Source organism: Pteropus vampyrus, unplaced genomic scaffold, assembly GCF_000151845.1.
Source record: "Pteropus vampyrus isolate Shadow unplaced genomic scaffold, Pvam_2.0 Scaffold444, whole genome shotgun sequence".
Classification (NCBI taxonomy): Eukaryota; Metazoa; Chordata; class Mammalia; order Chiroptera; family Pteropodidae; genus Pteropus; species Pteropus vampyrus.
The window spans coordinates 942036-960736 of NW_011889225.1; the positions used below are offsets into that span (position 1 = coordinate 942036).

At 34.2% G+C, this 18701-nt stretch overlaps 1 protein-coding gene across 1 annotated transcript in view; it reads left to right on the top strand.

Moving 5' to 3' along the window:
* ABCC9 (ATP binding cassette subfamily C member 9) overlaps nt 1–18460 on the top strand; it is a 120603-nt gene extending 102143 nt beyond the window's left edge. Inside the window, 9 exon segments of the mRNA XM_011381579.2 lie at nt 3798–3899; nt 4228–4348; nt 5553–5683; nt 6384–6462; nt 8363–8471; nt 9831–9934; nt 12083–12216; nt 13808–13870; nt 18271–18460. Coding sequence (XP_011379881.1) covers nt 3798–3899; nt 4228–4348; nt 5553–5683; nt 6384–6462; nt 8363–8471; nt 9831–9934; nt 12083–12216; nt 13808–13870; nt 18271–18408 — 981 coding nt within the window. The 3' untranslated portion in view covers nt 18409–18460.
* The last annotated feature ends 241 nt before the right edge of the window (nt 18461–18701 follow it).

Consider the following 18701-nt stretch of genomic DNA (forward strand, 5'->3'; position numbering starts at 1 on the left):
GGGGAGAGAAAGAGATATGCAATATGTTGCATTTCTTTTATAATATTGATATTAGGCCTACAGTCTAATTTTCATTTATTTAGACTCAATGATTATTTTGCTGTTTCAATATCTCAAATGTGGCCTTGTTCTATTCCAGTCCTATTCAGATCTGTTGTTTGTAACATAGAACAAAGAATTTTATGAATTTTTCCTGCACAATCGAAATAGTAAAAAAATAATAATTTTGAACTGAATGAAGTTCGTGGCTTAAAGTGTTTTTCACTTTAGAAAAGCAAAGAACCCGTAACACTTATGCATAGCAGAGCTCTCTAGAAGACAATCAAATTACAGTTCAAAGAGGGAGATTAAAAGTAAATTTTGTATGGACTTCCCGCCTTATCAAAAGCACATCCTTATAATGCTTTTACATATTCAACTCTTAAAGTCTGGAAAAGGGATTGGAGGAGAACCAAAGGATTCATAAGAATTCTTTAAAATTCAGAAGACTTGATTTAGAAGATATTTGACTCATACAAAAATTCAGTGACTGTTTTATGAAGGGATGAATTTACCCAGTCACTTATTCCATAAAGAGTTACTGAACCATTACAATGTACTTAGCTTTATTTCTGTTGCTGGAGATAACAGTGGTAAAAATTCAGATAAAGATTCCGTTCTCATGGAACTTAAATTCTAGTGAGAGTAGATTGACAATGACCATGTAGACAAATAGGCAAATACCATAATTTCAAATAACTCTAAATGTATGGGGGAAAATAAGCAAGTCAATGGGATAGAGAACAGCTTCAGAGCTGGGAGTGGGGCCACGAAAAGACTGCTTCTCCAAAGAGGTGATATTTGAGTTGATCCTTAAGTGTTGAGAAGGAACCTGGTGTCAGAGGCCTATGGTACAAAAATTTCAGGCAGAGTTATTGGCCGAAACGAACTTGGTGTGTTCCTGATGTTAAAAAACAAATGGCCATGCCACCTTGAACACTCCCGATCTCATCTGATCTCGGAAGCTAAGCAGGATCAGGTCTAGTACTTGGATGGGAGACCACCTATGAATACCAGGCGCTGTAGGTGTAAAAAAAAAAATTTTTTTTAAAAATCAGCTGAGTAAATTTTGAAGATCTAATGGCTGTATTAAGTGATTCATGAATCAGGCAGCATCCTATCTTGCAACTCAGAGGGTGCTCTAGGAGTTGTACAAAATGGAAGGCGTTTATAAGAAGATGGGTGGGGCAAGGGAGCTATTAATAAAAGAAAAAAAGGATTCTTTTGGTGCTTGAGACATCTTTGCTTTGGGGGGAAGAGAACAGGGAATGGGAAGGGTTTTTATCATGCAGATTGCCTCTTTCTATTGGCGGTGGAGGGAGTGAAGAGGTGGGATAGAGAGAGAGAAGGGTTGGGATAATCATGTGACAGATTACCTTACTGGTGCTTGACCAGAAAATTTCAGACTAGTTGATTAAGATTATGTTTCTGAGAGAGGTCGAAACTTCAATTAGATCAGATATTAAATCTAGGTTTGATATCTGGTATCACAGACTTTTAGTATGTTAGGCTGTGGTTTTCTCTTTAACACAGAACAGAAAGAACAGCATAGTTGGAGCAGAGTGAAGAATCAGAAAAAGTTTGTCTGATAAGGTCACAGTAGGCAGGGTCTAGAATCCAGATATTATATAAGACTTTGTAATTCATCAGAGTCTGAATTTGCTGTAAGTAAAATAGGAAGGCATCGATAATTCTAAACACGGAATTTATAAACTGACATACTTTTAAAACAATGTATGAATGAATTAATGGATGGATGATGAATGAACGAATGGATAGATGATAGATGAGTGGATAGATGGATGGATGGATGAATGGATGAATAGATGAATGAATGAATGAGGCTGTTCTTCCCAATGAAGTCAGCTGGGAGGAAGTGGAAATAGAAATTAATAAAAGAAGTATCTTACTTCAAACCCTTAATGTATACATTGCCCACAGAAAATTCTCAGAAGTCTATTGGCATATTCCTTATATCAAGCCAGAAGTACTTTGCTGGAATTATCTTAACTTCTGGGAATTATCACAAAAACTTTGAGTCTATTTAGAAAAGACAATATGGAAATAACAAATGTATAACATGACTTTGAAAGTACTAACTTTATACAAGAAGGCTGGAAGGAAGAATTCATATTGCTGTAAATATTTTAAAGAGTTTTGGGAGCATGTTGGCATTTACAAAATATAAAAGAGCAGTCCAAACTGGTTAGAGTCTGCAAACATGTGGTTGTTGCTTCAAATAAAGAGAAAAAGATGAAGAACTCTCTGATTGGGATATGACAAGTTGTTAAAAAATGGTTGCATCAGAAGAAGCAATCAAAGGAATATTTACTACTATGAAATTTATTACTTTAAGGGATTAACTGCATGATTTCTTCCTTTATTCTTTGTAAATATTATTGGAATTCTTATGGAATTAAATTTTAGTGCCTGTTTAACTTTGATGTTTTACAATGCACACAAACTTTTAAGCTTGCTTCAAACATTTGGAAATCATCCAACGGAAAGAAGACATCCTGACACATAGAGGTGGGGAAATGTAACTGGTATTTAATGTTTTATTCCTTTTAAAATCCCTGTGAATTAGGTATCATTTTTATTTTTCAAAGAAGTTGAGTCTCATTGGGGTTTAAATTACTTGTCTAAGCTCACTAGCTCGTAATTGGCAAAGCCAACATTCGACCTTAATCTCTGATTCTAAGGCTGGGATCATTGATTGCTCCCCAAAGTTAGACCTTTGGAACTGTTTTAAAAAGAGGCAGAAACGCACACATGTGAGCTGATTTGAGAAACTTCATTCTTTGAAGTTATGGAATATTAAGCATTCCATTACTGTCATTAAAATTTTATCACCTAGTTACTAGTTTTGTTTTGTTTATTGTTTTTTGTTTTTGAGGGATCAGAAATGTGCCTAGCTAGAGAAGACCATTACCAGTGAGATCAGACTTGACGTAATTCTAGAAATGACTCATGCCTGAAATTCTACCTGCCTCTGGGATGTGTGACACATCAGCATGATAAATTTTAAGATTTTTTTTCAAATGACAAGTCATAAGAATATCTAAGAATGCTGGGAAATAGGGAAGGAAGAGGGTATTAGAAAATGGACAGATGTGGGCTGCCTTTCATTTGAGTTTATAGCACTCCTTAATTTTTTAAATTTTGCAAGAGTTTATCATTGAGTCATGGACAATTCAGATACTCTAAGACATGCCCACACTTCTAATTTTTGAGCAAATATAACCCTTATTCTTATTTACCTGGAATTTGGATATTTAATGTCCAGACTCTGACAGAAAATTCAGATACGAATTTCAACAGGTTAACCAGAGGCAAATTTCTGCAAGAGCCTTAGGGAACAAGGAAGCTACGCAACCCTGATATAAACACACATGAAATTTAAGGTAGGAAAATCAAGTCCAAAAATAATTGCTTGTCTGGCAACACAGTGAAGTAGAAAGGGGAAAAAAAGAAACTTTATGTCTGATCCTGGTTGTGCTATAAATTTCAGCTTAATTTCTGGCAAGGTATTTAATCTCTGAACCCATATCTGCATAGATATAAATGAAAGCATTGCATCACTCCCATTTCAGCCCGAATATTTTGAGTTGCAATTTTTCGTAACTTAGGCAGCCTTCTTCTTAACAGGCCAAACAAGGAGTGACATGTATTCTCTTAGCAATCACCTATCTTGATTGTGATTTTGGTGTAAGAACTTGGGAAAAATATTTTGACATTTTTTTCTTCCTCCTTTTTAGGATTACCTGGGGGCTTGCATTGTCCTCACTGCATCTATTGCATCCATTAGTGGGTCTTCCAATTCCGGATTGGTGGGTTTAGGACTTCTGTATGCACTTACGGTAGGTATGGATGAAAATCTCTCTTTTTGTGCAATGTTGGCGTACTTTCTATAGTTATTATCAACTCTTACTCATGGGTGTTAGAGGATGAGTTTGAAATTCATAACAAGATGACATTTTGAAAATATTGGTAGATATGATCCCAAACCAGCATTTTAGGACAGAGCCTGGATTCATTTCTGATATTCTGCAGCATTAATGAATTATAACACGTGATGTACACAAACTGCCAAAGTCATTCTGTCTCCAAATATCCAGTGATTGCAAAAATTGATACTTCATTTTAAATGTTAATTTTTTTTTTTTTTTTTTTGGTCTCCCGATGTAGATAACCAACTATTTGAATTGGGTTGTGAGGAACTTAGCTGACCTGGAAGTCCAGATGGGAGCAGTGAAAAAAGTGAACAGTTTCTTAACTATGGAGTCTGAGAACTATGAAGGCACCATGGGTATTGTTTGGAATATTATTTTGTTTCACTTAAATGTGTATTTTATTTGAATATTAGTGGTGTGTCAGACATTGTCATTTTTGCTTTTGCTCTCCACTTCAGCATGCAGAGACTCCCCTCTCATCTTGACTTTGCTTAATTAGATATACCTGAAATGATAAGACGTTTTAGGCCTGAAAAGTCTTGGATACAACCAGAGTCCAAAAAGATATTATTTAGTAATATTTAAAGAGAATCATAATAATATTTGGACTTTATTACATTAATTATCACCTCAAACTATGAACTATTGTATTTTCTTTCCCAAGACCTTATTAACTTAGATGTCAAGAAACTTGGATCTTAAAATATTGAGATTCTCAGCTTTGTTGGAATTAAATTGGTAGGAAATTCAATACAGAATAATCTCTCTTAACTGCAAATCTCATGCTTAAAGTGCATTCCTTTGCCTAAATCCTCCAATAGCTATCCAGCTCTTCAAGCACCAAACACAGATAACTTAGCTAAGACCAGTAGACCCTTCAACCCTTGCCCACCTACCTAGCCTCATCTATCATCATCCACCTATACACCTTTTACTCTGCCTATGCCAACAGGCTATGCTTTCTCTTTATTTTTGTTCTTCTGTCTATGTATATTTGAAAGAAATTTCCCCCTTGCCTTATCTTTTAAGACTCATCCCAGGCACCATCACTTCTTGAAACCTTCCGGAGTGGATTACCTCTTTCTGTGCTCTTAGAATACCTTGGGTTGGCCTCCCTCATGTGACTCTCTATGCAGAACTGTAGATGCTGACTCACTTGTATGTTTCCCCTAGGACACAGTGAGCACCTTGAGGCATGTCTTTCATCTCCATATTCCTAACACCTTGTACAAAACCCCTCGCATTTTAAACATTCAAATGTTTGATGACTGACTGACTGAACAAATAAATCAATTTTATCTTGAATAGAGTTGAGCGATGGAATGCTGAAGAGATATGATGCTGTCGAATGCTCCAAACATAAATACAAAAAAGTATTTTAAAAGTTATTAATCAAGCAGCCTTTACTCTGAATGTAATTTTAATTTAAAAAGTATAGAACTTCATTCAATATTAATTTAAATTTAGAAAATAATTTACATGTTTATATGTATAAATATATATAAGTATATATGTGTTTCCCCCACCTCACCCTCTGTTTTCTCCTACCCTATGTGCCAGATCCTTCTCAAGTTCCAGAACATTGGCCACAGGAAGGAGAGATCAAGATTCATGATCTGTGTGTCAGATATGAAAATAATCTGAAACCTGTTCTTAAACACGTCAAGGCTTACATCAAACCTGGGCAAAAGGTATGAATTCACTGTCATTCATTTACTTCATACAAACCTTCTGATGGAACCACTTTATTACCACCTAAGTTCTTCAGATATTCAACTAAGTATATTTTTCTAGGCTCACATAATATTCCACACCCTTTACAAGTCAAATTATCTACATAAAAGAAAAAAAGGAGAGATAGGGTCAGGATAAAAGACATGTTCTCTAAGTTGCATTGACTTTCGTTAGTCTTCCATGAAAATCAGGAAAGCCAACAAAAGGCATGCTTTTCAAAATTTCTGGCTCTCATAGCCATAACAGACATCCCCTTGAGAACTTTTGCATTTGTACTAACACTAGTTTTAGAATTATTTATTTTAGTTATTTTAAAAATAGCAAGTGTGCAGAAAAAAATGGACTCATTCTACTTTTGATAAAATCGTTACCTTTAAAATAAAATGAAATATTTAGTGACCAACAATGGAAAAACAACACAATCACATAGAAATAAAAAGAGTAGAATAGAATCACTGAAGATTTGGTGAGGACTTCATGTTTTTAAATTAATAATGATCAGTCTCAAAGGAGGTCTATAAAGAGAATGACGATATTATTGTAAATATTTAAATAGAATTGTGTTTTCAATATGGTATCTTGTCTAAGTTAGAAATACTTTTGCCCATTTTCTGTCATGTGTTTGAGTCTTCTCTCTGAGTGACAGTTGCTTTTTAGGTGGGCATCTGTGGTCGCACTGGCAGTGGGAAGTCATCATTATCTCTGGCATTTTTCAGAATGGTGGATATATTTGATGGTGAGTTACTAACTAAATATTTTCATTGGTCATGTGGTGCTTTCCCTTTAAAAGATGCAACATCCATCAATTTACCTAATCCTGCAGAAATAAAAATCAAATATTTATAAAGACTTAATGTCTTACGGCCCATGGATTGAGGCAGGTATCCCATATAAACAGTCCAGAAGTAAAAAAAAAAAAAAAAATGTAGAATTAGGGAAATAAAATTATTAGCCCAAAACTCAGTTCTAAAAATTGTTATTTAAGAATTCTAGTAAACTGGTAAAATATATAAAAACAAAACCACCCATTTTGAATAGCAGTGGATGGTGGTAGCATTTCAAGAGTAAGGAAGAGAAAGAAAGACAGTCTTGTTTCCCACAAACTAAAAATATATCTCTACAAGGAGATAAGTAATTTTCTTTTTTTAATATTGTTGTATGACCCTTACCATCATCTCCTTAATAACATTGTTTAATGATGTCAAACATTTTCTGAGGAAGCAACCTTTGCTGTAAAGTGCCACGCACATGTTGACAATATACAAAAATATTTATTCATCCACAAAATTATAAAAAATATGACACATAGAAATAATTTAATCTTTGCTTTAAAAAAAGTCACATTATTTAGTCTATTAAGTGGCCTATAAATAGTCCAGCTCATAAGCCATCTTGAATAAACAGGGATCCAATAATGTACTTGACCGTCAGCTTCAGTAAGTGCTTACTATTATTATCTGTAATGATTATGATGATGATGACAGTACTTTACATTTTTATTGTACTTGACAGTTTATGTTATTTAATCTAGTGTACAGAATAGCTCTATGATATAAAGAGGTCAGTTGATGAACACAAAGTTGAACTGTGGTAATGCAGTCTCTGGGGTTTAGATTCAGAACAGGGTAGGTATCCGCTGCTGCATCATCAGCTTGCTCTTTCCATGGCTAGTTATAATACATCGATGCTTTAAGGATTTCCAGTATGGATTTGCATTATAAGTCAGTTACATGATCCAAAGACAGTTGATTGATACATTTCATTAAAAACTGTGGTTTTGACTGAACATATTGGATTAGCTTGATCTCCATGAGTCTGGAAACATTATTTCAGGCCTCATGTGGACTATCAATGGCTTATTCTCTTTTTAATAGTATTAGGCTATTAAGATTTTAATACATAGTATATTATTCCTGAAAGAAAGTTTAAGCTAATCACCTTTCCTGCTCTTGAATGTAAAGCCAGCTGGAAAAAAAGACTCCAGTGGCCATTCTTTACCTAGCACTCTCATCTCTTGGGTTATATTATTTTTGCCCAAAGTGATATGATAAAATAAATCTATCAAGTTGAGAAACGGGCATCAAGATTGCACAAGCCTCTATAGGTCTATGTGCACTATAGAGAAATTCATTAAAATTTGACACCTGTGTCATAGAATTTACTTTCTTATTTGTAATGCACTATACTGTTCAGTCAATAAAAAAGCAAATAAGACAGACCAAAATCTTTGTCTTCAAGAAGCTAATATTCTAGTTGGGGGAGAGAGACAATAAAAAAGATTAGGAAATGTATATAGAATATCCTGTGAAGGAAAATAAAGCAGGAAACCAGGATAAAGGAATACTGGAAGAATGAAGACCCACAAAGGGTAAAAAAAAAAGTACTTTGGGTTTGTATGAACCACAGAAATTGAATAAAAATGGAAAAAATACCTTTAGGAGAAAATACATAAGAAAGAGAAAATGTTACTGAAATGTATATTTTTTGAGACATAAATGATTTTTTGATACTTAAATACAAAACTTTCATCTGCTGAATTTCAACCCTGAACTAGGAAAGTACTTTCAATTAATAAACAAATATTATTTTACTTGTGATTTTACTACATGCTTGTCATTTTTGTTTCTCTTTAACAGGAAAGATTGTCATTGATGGAATAGACATTTCAAAATTACCACTGCACACACTACGTTCTAGACTTTCCATCATTCTGCAAGATCCAATACTATTCAGCGGTTCTATTAGGTAGGTGACTTGACATGTTCAGCAGAAACCCGAGTGCCTCAAGATTTACTCTTTGGCCCATAGGAGGGTTTTGCTCAGAATTGCTTTTTAGGTGGGATGAAATGATATCACAATGATAAGATCAAATATTCTGTCCAACAGTTTGGATTGGGGAACCCTAGACTTAAAAATTAACCTACAGATGCTAATCTTTTATGTCCCCAAGGACTCTTCTCTTTCTGTTTAACTTTACAAAAGTCAATTTTTCCTCTGTACTTGGGAGTAAGTGATTCTTAGCAGAAGTTTCCTAGGAACTCCTAGGAGTTCCATCCTACAGATATCCTATCCTGCCTATCTCTTGTGTGTCTGACCTGGCCTTAGCAAATACTGAGTTTGGTTAGTACCTGATTCCCTTCACATCCCTCACAACTTTTCTTTCAGCCAAAGTTGATTTTAAGAAGCTGCTACAACTTTCTTTCCCCCTGGTTTATGGTTTCTCACAGAGGGGGGAAAAAAAGATGGAGGTATCTGTGATCTGCTGGGTGCTTTAAATATATTATCTCATTAAATCCTCAGAGTATTGCTCTAGTGTAGATATTATTATCTCCGTTTTACAGATGAGGATTTTGAACTTCTGAGAAGCTATAACTTGCCCAAGTTCATACGCTTAGTAAGTGGTAGAACTGTGATTCCAAATAAAGTTTGTTTGACTCCAGAGTCTACCATGGCATCATCTACCAGATCATATCTCTCATTTCATCCATCCTTTGTTCTCTCTTGCTCCCCTCCTCTATCCAATTAACTACAAAGAAGTATTTGCCTCTTCCTTTTACTAATCACTTCTTGACTTGAAAAGAAAAATGTATGTAGAGTTCACAATATTCAGCTGTAACATTAATTTAATTAAAAGTTCTGGACATTATCAAGTTATTTAACAATATCTCTGACTATATTTATTATGAATAAATATGCTACTACTTTTGTGGCTGGTGCAGCATAGCTCATCTAAAATAGCTTTATATGTTCTCATATAGACATGTATTTAAGAATGTTCTGTAGGAATATAATAAGTTCAATTATATTAAACATAACATGAAAGTAGATGAATCCAAATAACAAATGTTATTATATCTTATCATGCATATAAACTTACTAATTACATAATAAAAAAAACATTGTGTTATAACATTAAGGTCATTCATTCATTCATCAAACATAAGTTGAATACCTGCTCTGTCCTAAGCACTACTTTGGGTACTGGCGATACAGCAGTAACCAGAACAAATAAGACTTACATCTTAAGGAAAGAACAGCAATATGCAAACATATATAAAAATTTATTTTTATTTATTGACTAATTAACTAATTTTTTCCCTGTAGATTTAATTTAGATCCAGAGTGCAAATGCACAGATGACAGACTCTGGGAAGCTCTAGAAATTGCTCAGTTGAAGAATATGGTCAAATCCCTACCAGGAGGTCTAGGTAAATTTTCTAAGTTATACATTTATTTTTTACACATGCAATTAATTCTGCATATCTCTATCTATGTTTTATGCTAGGATCACATAATTCTAGTGTTAAATTCCCTCATTTAAAATAAAGGTAATTAGGACAATTCAGAATCTAGTGATTTTGCTTGGGGTGCAAGAAGATAAACCTTATAATGTTCTGTTCCATGTGAGTACCCTAAAATATTCCAATTAGTACATTCATTGCCTATTCACCATTGGTGGGCATGGGTCACTTTAATCAGAATATTTCCTTGTGGTCATTCTGCTCATGTGATCTACACAATCACTTACCCACAGTAAGTGGGTAAAAGGACTGAGAAACTATTAGGTTCAAAAAGTACTCAGTGCCATTTAGGAGCAGTTTCTCCACATTAGCTGCCATTTTCTTTGTTGCTAAGAGGGCATGTTCCTTTCATTCATATAACATGATTTTTTTTGAAGACACTATTTTCTATTAACTTGCTGCGGTAATCAGTTTTGGTCACTTGTATAAGGGATGAAACATGTACTCAAACAATCACTGATATAAATTCAGCCCCAGAGATAGTACAATTTCTGGCAGATAACTGATGACAGAACAAAACAACAATGTGGATAATGAAAGAGCAACATGATTAATGAAATAATAGAAAGTTCACAACATAGTCTTTAATTCATAAAAGTAAACATCTGTAGTCTTGGACTTGTGCTTCCTTAAGATCTGAACTCATTTAACAAAGCAATCAAAAAGGAATAGTATCTAGTTTTAAAAAAATCGACCTACAAAATAAAATCATGTTTGTTTGTTATTTTATTTGGTAAAGAAGACCTAATCAAAAACAATACCTTTTATGATTTTAAGTCTCAAGGAGAAGGCATCCCACAAACAAAAATTGAGACAGCATGTTTTTAAGGATATTTTCACTGATCTTGCCAGTATCATACTGTGGGAGTAATTCCAGGGGTCTGGATGAACTTTCCCAGAATAATTTTTGATCTCTTATCTGGAGAGCCCAGCAAGTCTACTTGAGAAACTGATAATGCTTAGAGACCCTTCTTCCTTGGTATTTAGAGACCACCTCCCTTGCCATTCATAGTCAGAAAGACAGGCAATTACATCTTTATAGTCCTCTTCACTAACATGAGAGCTGCATGCACCTGTTTGAATCATGGGCATGGTGTTTATGGGTTATGGTACAGTATGAGCACTAGGGGATTGTATTTACACTATGCAGTTGAATGCTGTTTAAGCTCATTGTCTTAATAAAAAGTACATCAGTTACTTGATAAAGATCTGGTTCAGGCCAACTCTGGTGAAGAGCATTCATTATCTCCAGCATCCTCCTTATTTATTATGTAAATTATAATTTGAAGAATAAATGCATAGCCTTCGAACGTTAGAAATGATAAGAATTTAATGCAATAAGAATACAATCAATACAAACAATAGAAATTCTGCCCGCCTACACACAACCTTACTAAAAAGTGTTTGGATTCATTTAAAAGTGATATTTTGGAAACAGAATTTATCTTAAACTCACAGTAGCACATTTTATGAAATGTGGATAAAACAAAAAAAAAAGGAAAAATAATGAGGATATAACATTCATTTATTCATATAAGAATGTTTTATTCAGTTACTATGTCAGATACTATGGTAAATGCTGAGTATACACTGATGAACAAAAACAAATGTAAAATCCACTTGGAGCTTACAGTTCAATGGTATAATGAAAAAAGAAATGAGCATTAGAGTTGAAATATTCTGTTTCTTGTCTATTGTAATTTCGCTATGTGATCTTGGGCAAAACACTTCATCTCTCTAGGCCTTAGATAATTATATTAAATAATCTCCTTAGATAATTACATTACATAAATAATCTCTAAGGTTTTGGTCTTCAAAATGTTTAATGGCATTTATATAACTTACCATCTGTCGTCAAAAATAAGTCGGCCCAGGATCATATTCATTTTTCCAAAGTAAAATTTCTCTTCACTTTTCACATATGAAATCCTTGTTTCAGTATTGAATAGTATCCAGCGTAGTATTATAGAACATAAAATATTTTTTATTATTTAACCCAAAGAAAATGTCAGTAACATTTCTTTAGTGAAATTCTTGTTTCTTCCTGTGATTCAGATGCAGTTGTCACTGAAGGTGGAGAGAACTTTAGTGTTGGACAGAGACAACTGTTTTGCCTTGCGAGAGCCTTTGTCCGCAAGAGCAGCATTCTCATTATGGATGAAGCGACAGCTTCCATCGACATGGCCACAGTGAGTGGATATCTAAACCCTTTAAATTGATGAATTAGAGAAATGCACATGAAAATTATAATTTAATTTTTTCCAGATTGGGTTCTGAATCTTTGGTGGTATTATTTTGATTGTCACCTCATTTTATCTTCTTGATCAACTGATGATAGCACATTGAGAGTTACAATAAAACAGATGCTACACCTTTAAAGGTGTTCCTGTTGCAAAAAACATAAAAGAAATTTGCCATCACTTTTTGTTAAATTCTCAGAACAGTAAAATTCTAGGACTCAGTTAATGGAGTACTGTACTCTATTTAAGTATTCGAGTATTATCATGGACGTTCTAAAATAAAGTATGCAAATTTCTATTTAATAGAATCTAATGATAACCAAAACCAATCATTAATTTCTAAAGCAATTTGAAGAAGCATTCACTAGAATTAATAATGGCTAGAATTAATAATGGTCTTCTCAATGTGTTTATGATAACAAACCAGAAACTTTGACTTTAGAAAGAAATTATTTTAAAATGTCAATTATACCCAAGAAAGATCTGTTGACGGCTGTGACTGAGTATACAAAAGTCATATTAAATCACAAACTGTATGATCTAGCAATTTATATTGTTCTTATAAAAGTTAACTTGATATTAAAAGTTTGACATCAGAAAGGACAAAAAAATAGTCCACAACATAATGTTATCTTCTTGCCATACACATTAGATTGGGAAAAATTACCCAAAAAAGTGGAACAGTTTCAGGATTAAGAGCCAATTATATATGGAGATGCTAATTTAACATCATTTCTTTCTAGTAAGTAAAGCTAATCGATTAAAGTAACTATTTAAAGTTATAACCTATCTTCTCAAAGTTAGCATAATTTAAAGCAATAAAATAGCTTCTAATCAGTCTGTTTCACTAAATAAGCATAACTACATCAAAATTAGTATAGATTACTAAGGTTTTACAATATTGGGGGTTAATATAAGGATAATACTGCCTCAATAGAGATGAAAAAGAGAGATAGAGAGTTGAGAGAGAGAGAGAGAGAGAGAGACTATGAACGAGAAGCAATTAATTGGCAGTAGGCCACATGATTAGAAGAAAGAACTTCACGTCAAGACTTAGATAATCAAGCTTTCCTCTAGGAGAGAGGTAGAATCTTTACCCAGAACATCTTTGAAGATATAATGATTACAATGGTTTGTGGTGGGAATGTTCTTTTATGGATCAAAATCCAAATTGGGATCATGAATTTTATCATTTTCTTTTCTAACCCAAAGGGTAATACCTTTTAAAGGTTTTATTAGTTTTGAATGCATACTCTTTGTGGTATAACTCAAGTGAGCATTTCCATGCCCATTTGATTTCATTTTCTTCTTTCAGTTCCCTGGCAATAAATCTATCAGTTATTCTCAATAGATCACTGAGTTTTATTTGCATTTTGAAGACACCTACAGAACCTAGCATGAGCGTTCTTCTGGGAACTGCTCCCTGTTGTACTTTACTCAGAAGACTTAGGAGTAGGATTTCTCCAAGGGGCTTGGGCACACTGGAGCATTGTTCTTGGGGACAAAAGAGAAAATTCAGATTTTATTTATCTTTTGGCAGGAAAACATTTTGCAGAAAGTGGTGATGACAGCTTTTGCAGACCGCACCGTTGTAACAATAGCTGTAAGTATGAGAAATGAAGTTGATTTCTTCCTCTTTGGTTTTTGTTCTAAGATTCAATAATCTTTACTTTTGAGTAATTAAAATATGCTTATGCTGAATTTTGTATTCTTCTGCTAATGTTTCTGTATCTGTCCAAAAAAAAAAAAGAAGAAGAAGAAGAAGAAAGAAAAAACCTGCTATGCTATGAAAACCTTTACACTGTTTTTCTCCAGACTGTCTGCTCTACCTACCTTCTCTAAGTTACAAGGATAGGACATCCTAAATCTAAGGTTCCAGCAGGTGACGGCCTGTGCTTTTTCACCAGATACAGATGGTAGCTCATATGGGATAATTCTTTTTTCAGTAATATGATGGTCTGATGAACCATTTCAGAAGCAAAATTATTAAATTCGACTGCTAGTTCTGCTACTATTTATACTTAATTTCTGTTTCCGTTCACTTAACTGTTTAAAAAAAAGAAGGCATGAGAAACCTCACAGCTGAGGCACCTGCTTTGAGCACCAATCAAATTGGTTTAAATCTTTGTAATTTCATGTTATAGCTTTTTTGCAATAGGCCATGGTTTTCTCTCTTCCTCTTTGTAGACGGATGGATTCTTGCTCACATTTAGGCTTCCTGTTTAACAAAAAACTGTTTTGTAAATGAATCACCTGGACATTTTCCCTCTTGCTGATTCTCTTCTCTTTCTGTTTTTCTTTTCTCTCCAGCACCGTGTCTCTTCCATTTTGGATGCAGGCCTTATTTTAGTCTTTTCTGAGGGTATTTTAGTGGAGTGTGATACTGTTCCAAATTTACTTGCCCTCAAGAATGGCCTCTTTTCCACTTTGGTGATGACCAACAAGTAGACCATCATGAACTACTCTGCTGAGAATCCCATTCTCTGGTAGCTATCTTAGCAGCATCCCCTCAGTAAGGCAAGACAAATGTAGAGATTCCAGGGAGGGATGTGGTGAGGGAACTAACCATAGGATATTATCACACAAATCAGCTCAGCCAGGTGCTTCAGTTATGTTCAATTCAAATGAGGCACATGCATATATTTTTAAGTGTATAAATGCAAGAGAGAGTGTTTACGAAAACCTGAGAACCAGATTTACCTCTGTCCTAAGGATCAGTTTCACTATTCCTCGGGGATGTTTTGTAAGTGTGCTTAAAAATAATACCATGCATGTTTCATATCTGCCCTTAAGAATGCATTAATTTAAATAATTACCTAAGGTTAACTATTGAGTAATAGGAGTTATGTATGGAGTGCTTGCTTATTTAGGCTTACATTTTTGTGAATGATGCATGGGAAAACAGCACCCTTTGAAGTGCAGCTTTTTCAAGGTGGCAGGAAATGATGCCCATCAGGGCCTAACTTCTGTAAATTGGGCCTAAGTAAAGAAAAACCCACTTTCTTTTACCTTCCAGTGAACTTGTGGTTCCTTCTGCCCAGGAGAAGGAATCACATTAAAGCATGAATAATTTAATAGATGAAAGAATCACCTAACTTGGAAAACATTCTATAATGTTTTCATGAATTTTACCACTGTAGAGATAGGGAGATATTTGGAGGAAGAAAGAGCTTCCTGTTCCCTCTAAATGGGCAGGTAGAGAGGGAAAACAGACCCTTGCTTACACAAAAGACTAGTTTTCTCTATTCTTCATGAAGCATGGAGAATATCGTTGGATGGTCCCATGTAGTTTACACCTTGAAGATTACTTAAGCATAATTTATATTTTTCACCAAAAAATTATGTTCTTTTACCTCATTTCTCTTGTCCTACATTCACTGAATACTTTTCTATATACTTATATACCCTTCACCTATTTTTCATTTCAAGACCACTAGTATGGAGGTGACCACCAGGATACCTAGAATTTCTCCCCTGGACACACAGAAAGCTGGAGAGAGAACAAATTATTGTGGGACCAACTTCTCTTAACAGACTCATAGGAGAGAGAGCACTACCAATTTGTGGTAGATCCCTTGTAAAATGACATTCAGCTTTATTAAAAGCAACTATTCTTCTTTACTTGCTAAAATTTGTTCTATTAATTTTGTTAACTGTTAATGAAAATTGTAAAATAAGATCACTTTCTCTGGCTTCTAAAAAGAACCTCTTATGCACCAAAATAATGCGTAGCATTTATTTATGAAAGTGATTTATTTTTTCACTCTTAATTGGATTAATTTCTCTGGAGCATTTTGAAAATTTCATCAATGCTATTACAATTGACACCACACTTTGTCAAGCAAAAAATAATTTAGATTAATGGAATAAACATCAGCTGTATTTATTTCCTTTGGCCAAGTTTTTCGATGTCTTAATTTTTTAAATAAACATTATTTTAAAATATCAAGGCAATGTTTATAATATTCTATTTATGGATTTAGAAACCAATTCTTTTTTTAACATCTATGATATGGTTATTTAAGAACTAATTTTTTTTTTGGAGGGAAAATGCACAGCAGATATTAAACAGCACATTAAGTTTATTTTTTTCTAAATGCATGGGTATACAAATGGCTCTGGTCCATTCTCAAAGATAAATAAACATTATCCTCCAACTTGTTACAATTCCTAAATATATATCGTTAGTTACCAATATTCAGCGAATGATAGGTTTGTCTATTATTACCACATTCCATATGCATGTTTTCCCCCTCTAGTTGTGAGTCCCAGCTATGACTGCCTTCTTTTCTGAAAGCATGAACACTGAGACTATCCCATCTAGATGACCCAGGGCAGAAGATAGGCCTTTGCCCCTTGAGATGGTTTTAGGTTGGACTTTGAGTTGTTAGGAGAAGGCACTTTGGAAGCCTTTGTATCAGCTAAACAAATGTTTTAGCACTCCCATCAGCATGCTGATGTTTTGACCTGCATGGTCCAGGTCCAATGTGGTAGCGCCTAGTCGCATATGGCTATTGAGCACTATGGATAGTCCAAATTGAGAGCTGTTGTAAGCATGAAATAATCAATGTATTGTAAAGACAGAATTAATAGAGTAATGTAAAAGGCTTCATTAATAATTTTTATATTGGTTACATGTTGAAATAACATTTTGGATATATTGGGTTAAAATATTATTAAAATGTATTTCATCTGTTCATTTGTGCTTTTAAAATGTGGCTCCTAAGAAATTTAAAATTACATGTGTCTCACTTTTGTAGGCCACATTATATTTTTATTGGACAGTACTTATCCCCAGCAAGAGTAGTGAAAAGGCCCACTGCACAGATTTTTCCCTTGTAAATCTAAAAATAAAAACTAATAGTAGCTGACATTTATTATTTGCTTGTATGTGTCAGAGGAGGTGCTGACATTTTTTTACATGGATCATCTCATTTGACCCTCACCACCACTCTCTGAGGCCAGTACTATTATCACCGTCATTTTATAGATATGAAACTTGAGGCATACAAAAGTCAAGTTTGTTGCTTAAGATTGCTCAACTAACATGTGGTGAAACCAAAATATGAACTGAGTCTAACTTTAGACTCTGTGCTTTTAAACATAATGCTAATAACGGCAGGCGAACAATCCTCTAAAGTACCAGATATTCCCTACGAAACAGTTTGGTGGCAAGATGGAAATATCTCACACTTGGAAGTTAATAAGCTTGGTTTTGATGCTCGTTCTCCTATTTATTATACATGTGGTCTCCTGATTTTGCTTTACCTCCATGAACCCCAGTGGTGTCCCCTTTAAAGTGGAGAGCAATTACACCCACATTTGAGGGACATTCTGATGATTAACAAGTACGTGTGTGGAGCACTTATGTGTATTATATGCTCAATAAGTGGTAGCTTTTTTAAAAAAATAATTATTAACACCAAAGCTTCTTTCCAAAGAATGCCATGTGAAAAGAGAGAATGGGCCAATGAGCGGCAATGATCTCTAAAAACTAAGAGATGACATGTCTGAAGTCCTGGATGATCCATTCTAACACTGCATGCCATAGGGCTTCCCCATATTGTCGTCCCAGAATTGACCACCTTCCAGGGTTCTTCAAATTGTGTGTTAGCCCATGGAATTAATTGACTCTACACAAGATATCATTTTAGTCTAGACTAAGCTATAACCCAACTGGTTCATGATGGCTCTTCTTATTTAATTATTTGACAAAATATTTATTAGCCTACTTATACCTTCATGAAAATGATGAGATTGCTATACTGACTACACTAGATTTAATACAACCCATACAAGACCCAGCCTTAATGGCCAGGATTTTAAAAATGTGGATAAATGATACGTTAAGTAAGAAATAAATTGAGGGGCTGTGCTTCTTGCACCTCCTGGTACCCCAAGGTAAATAAATGTCCCTGAATAATTGGCGAAATATGCATATCCATTGCTTTGGTTTGTGTCTTAAAATATATAACAAATAACATGTATTCTTTTCACTCACAGCATCGGGTTCACACTATTCTAACGGCAGACCTAGTTATTGTGATGAAGCGAGGAAATATTTTAGAATATGACACTCCAGAAAGCCTCTTGGCACAGGAAGATGGAATATTTGCTTCTTTTGTTCGTGCAGACATGTGAAGAGATGTCTTAAAACGATACATGGATTTAAAATAATGCAGTAATAACCTACTCAATGGACCATCAATTTGACCTTTGTAAAATGCCATCTTAAACTTTTACACATTTTTATAAAGCTTATTTGTTTTATTGTAGAACTTTGTAATTAGAAAAAAATGTCACTTTACCAATGAATATTGTATTTCCTATGTTGATGTTTCTTCTTCCTAGTTTTTATTTTGTTTTCCAAGATATTACTGCCTAATATATTCATTATTAATGTTTTTCTAAGTATTAAGTCACTTTTCCTTTAA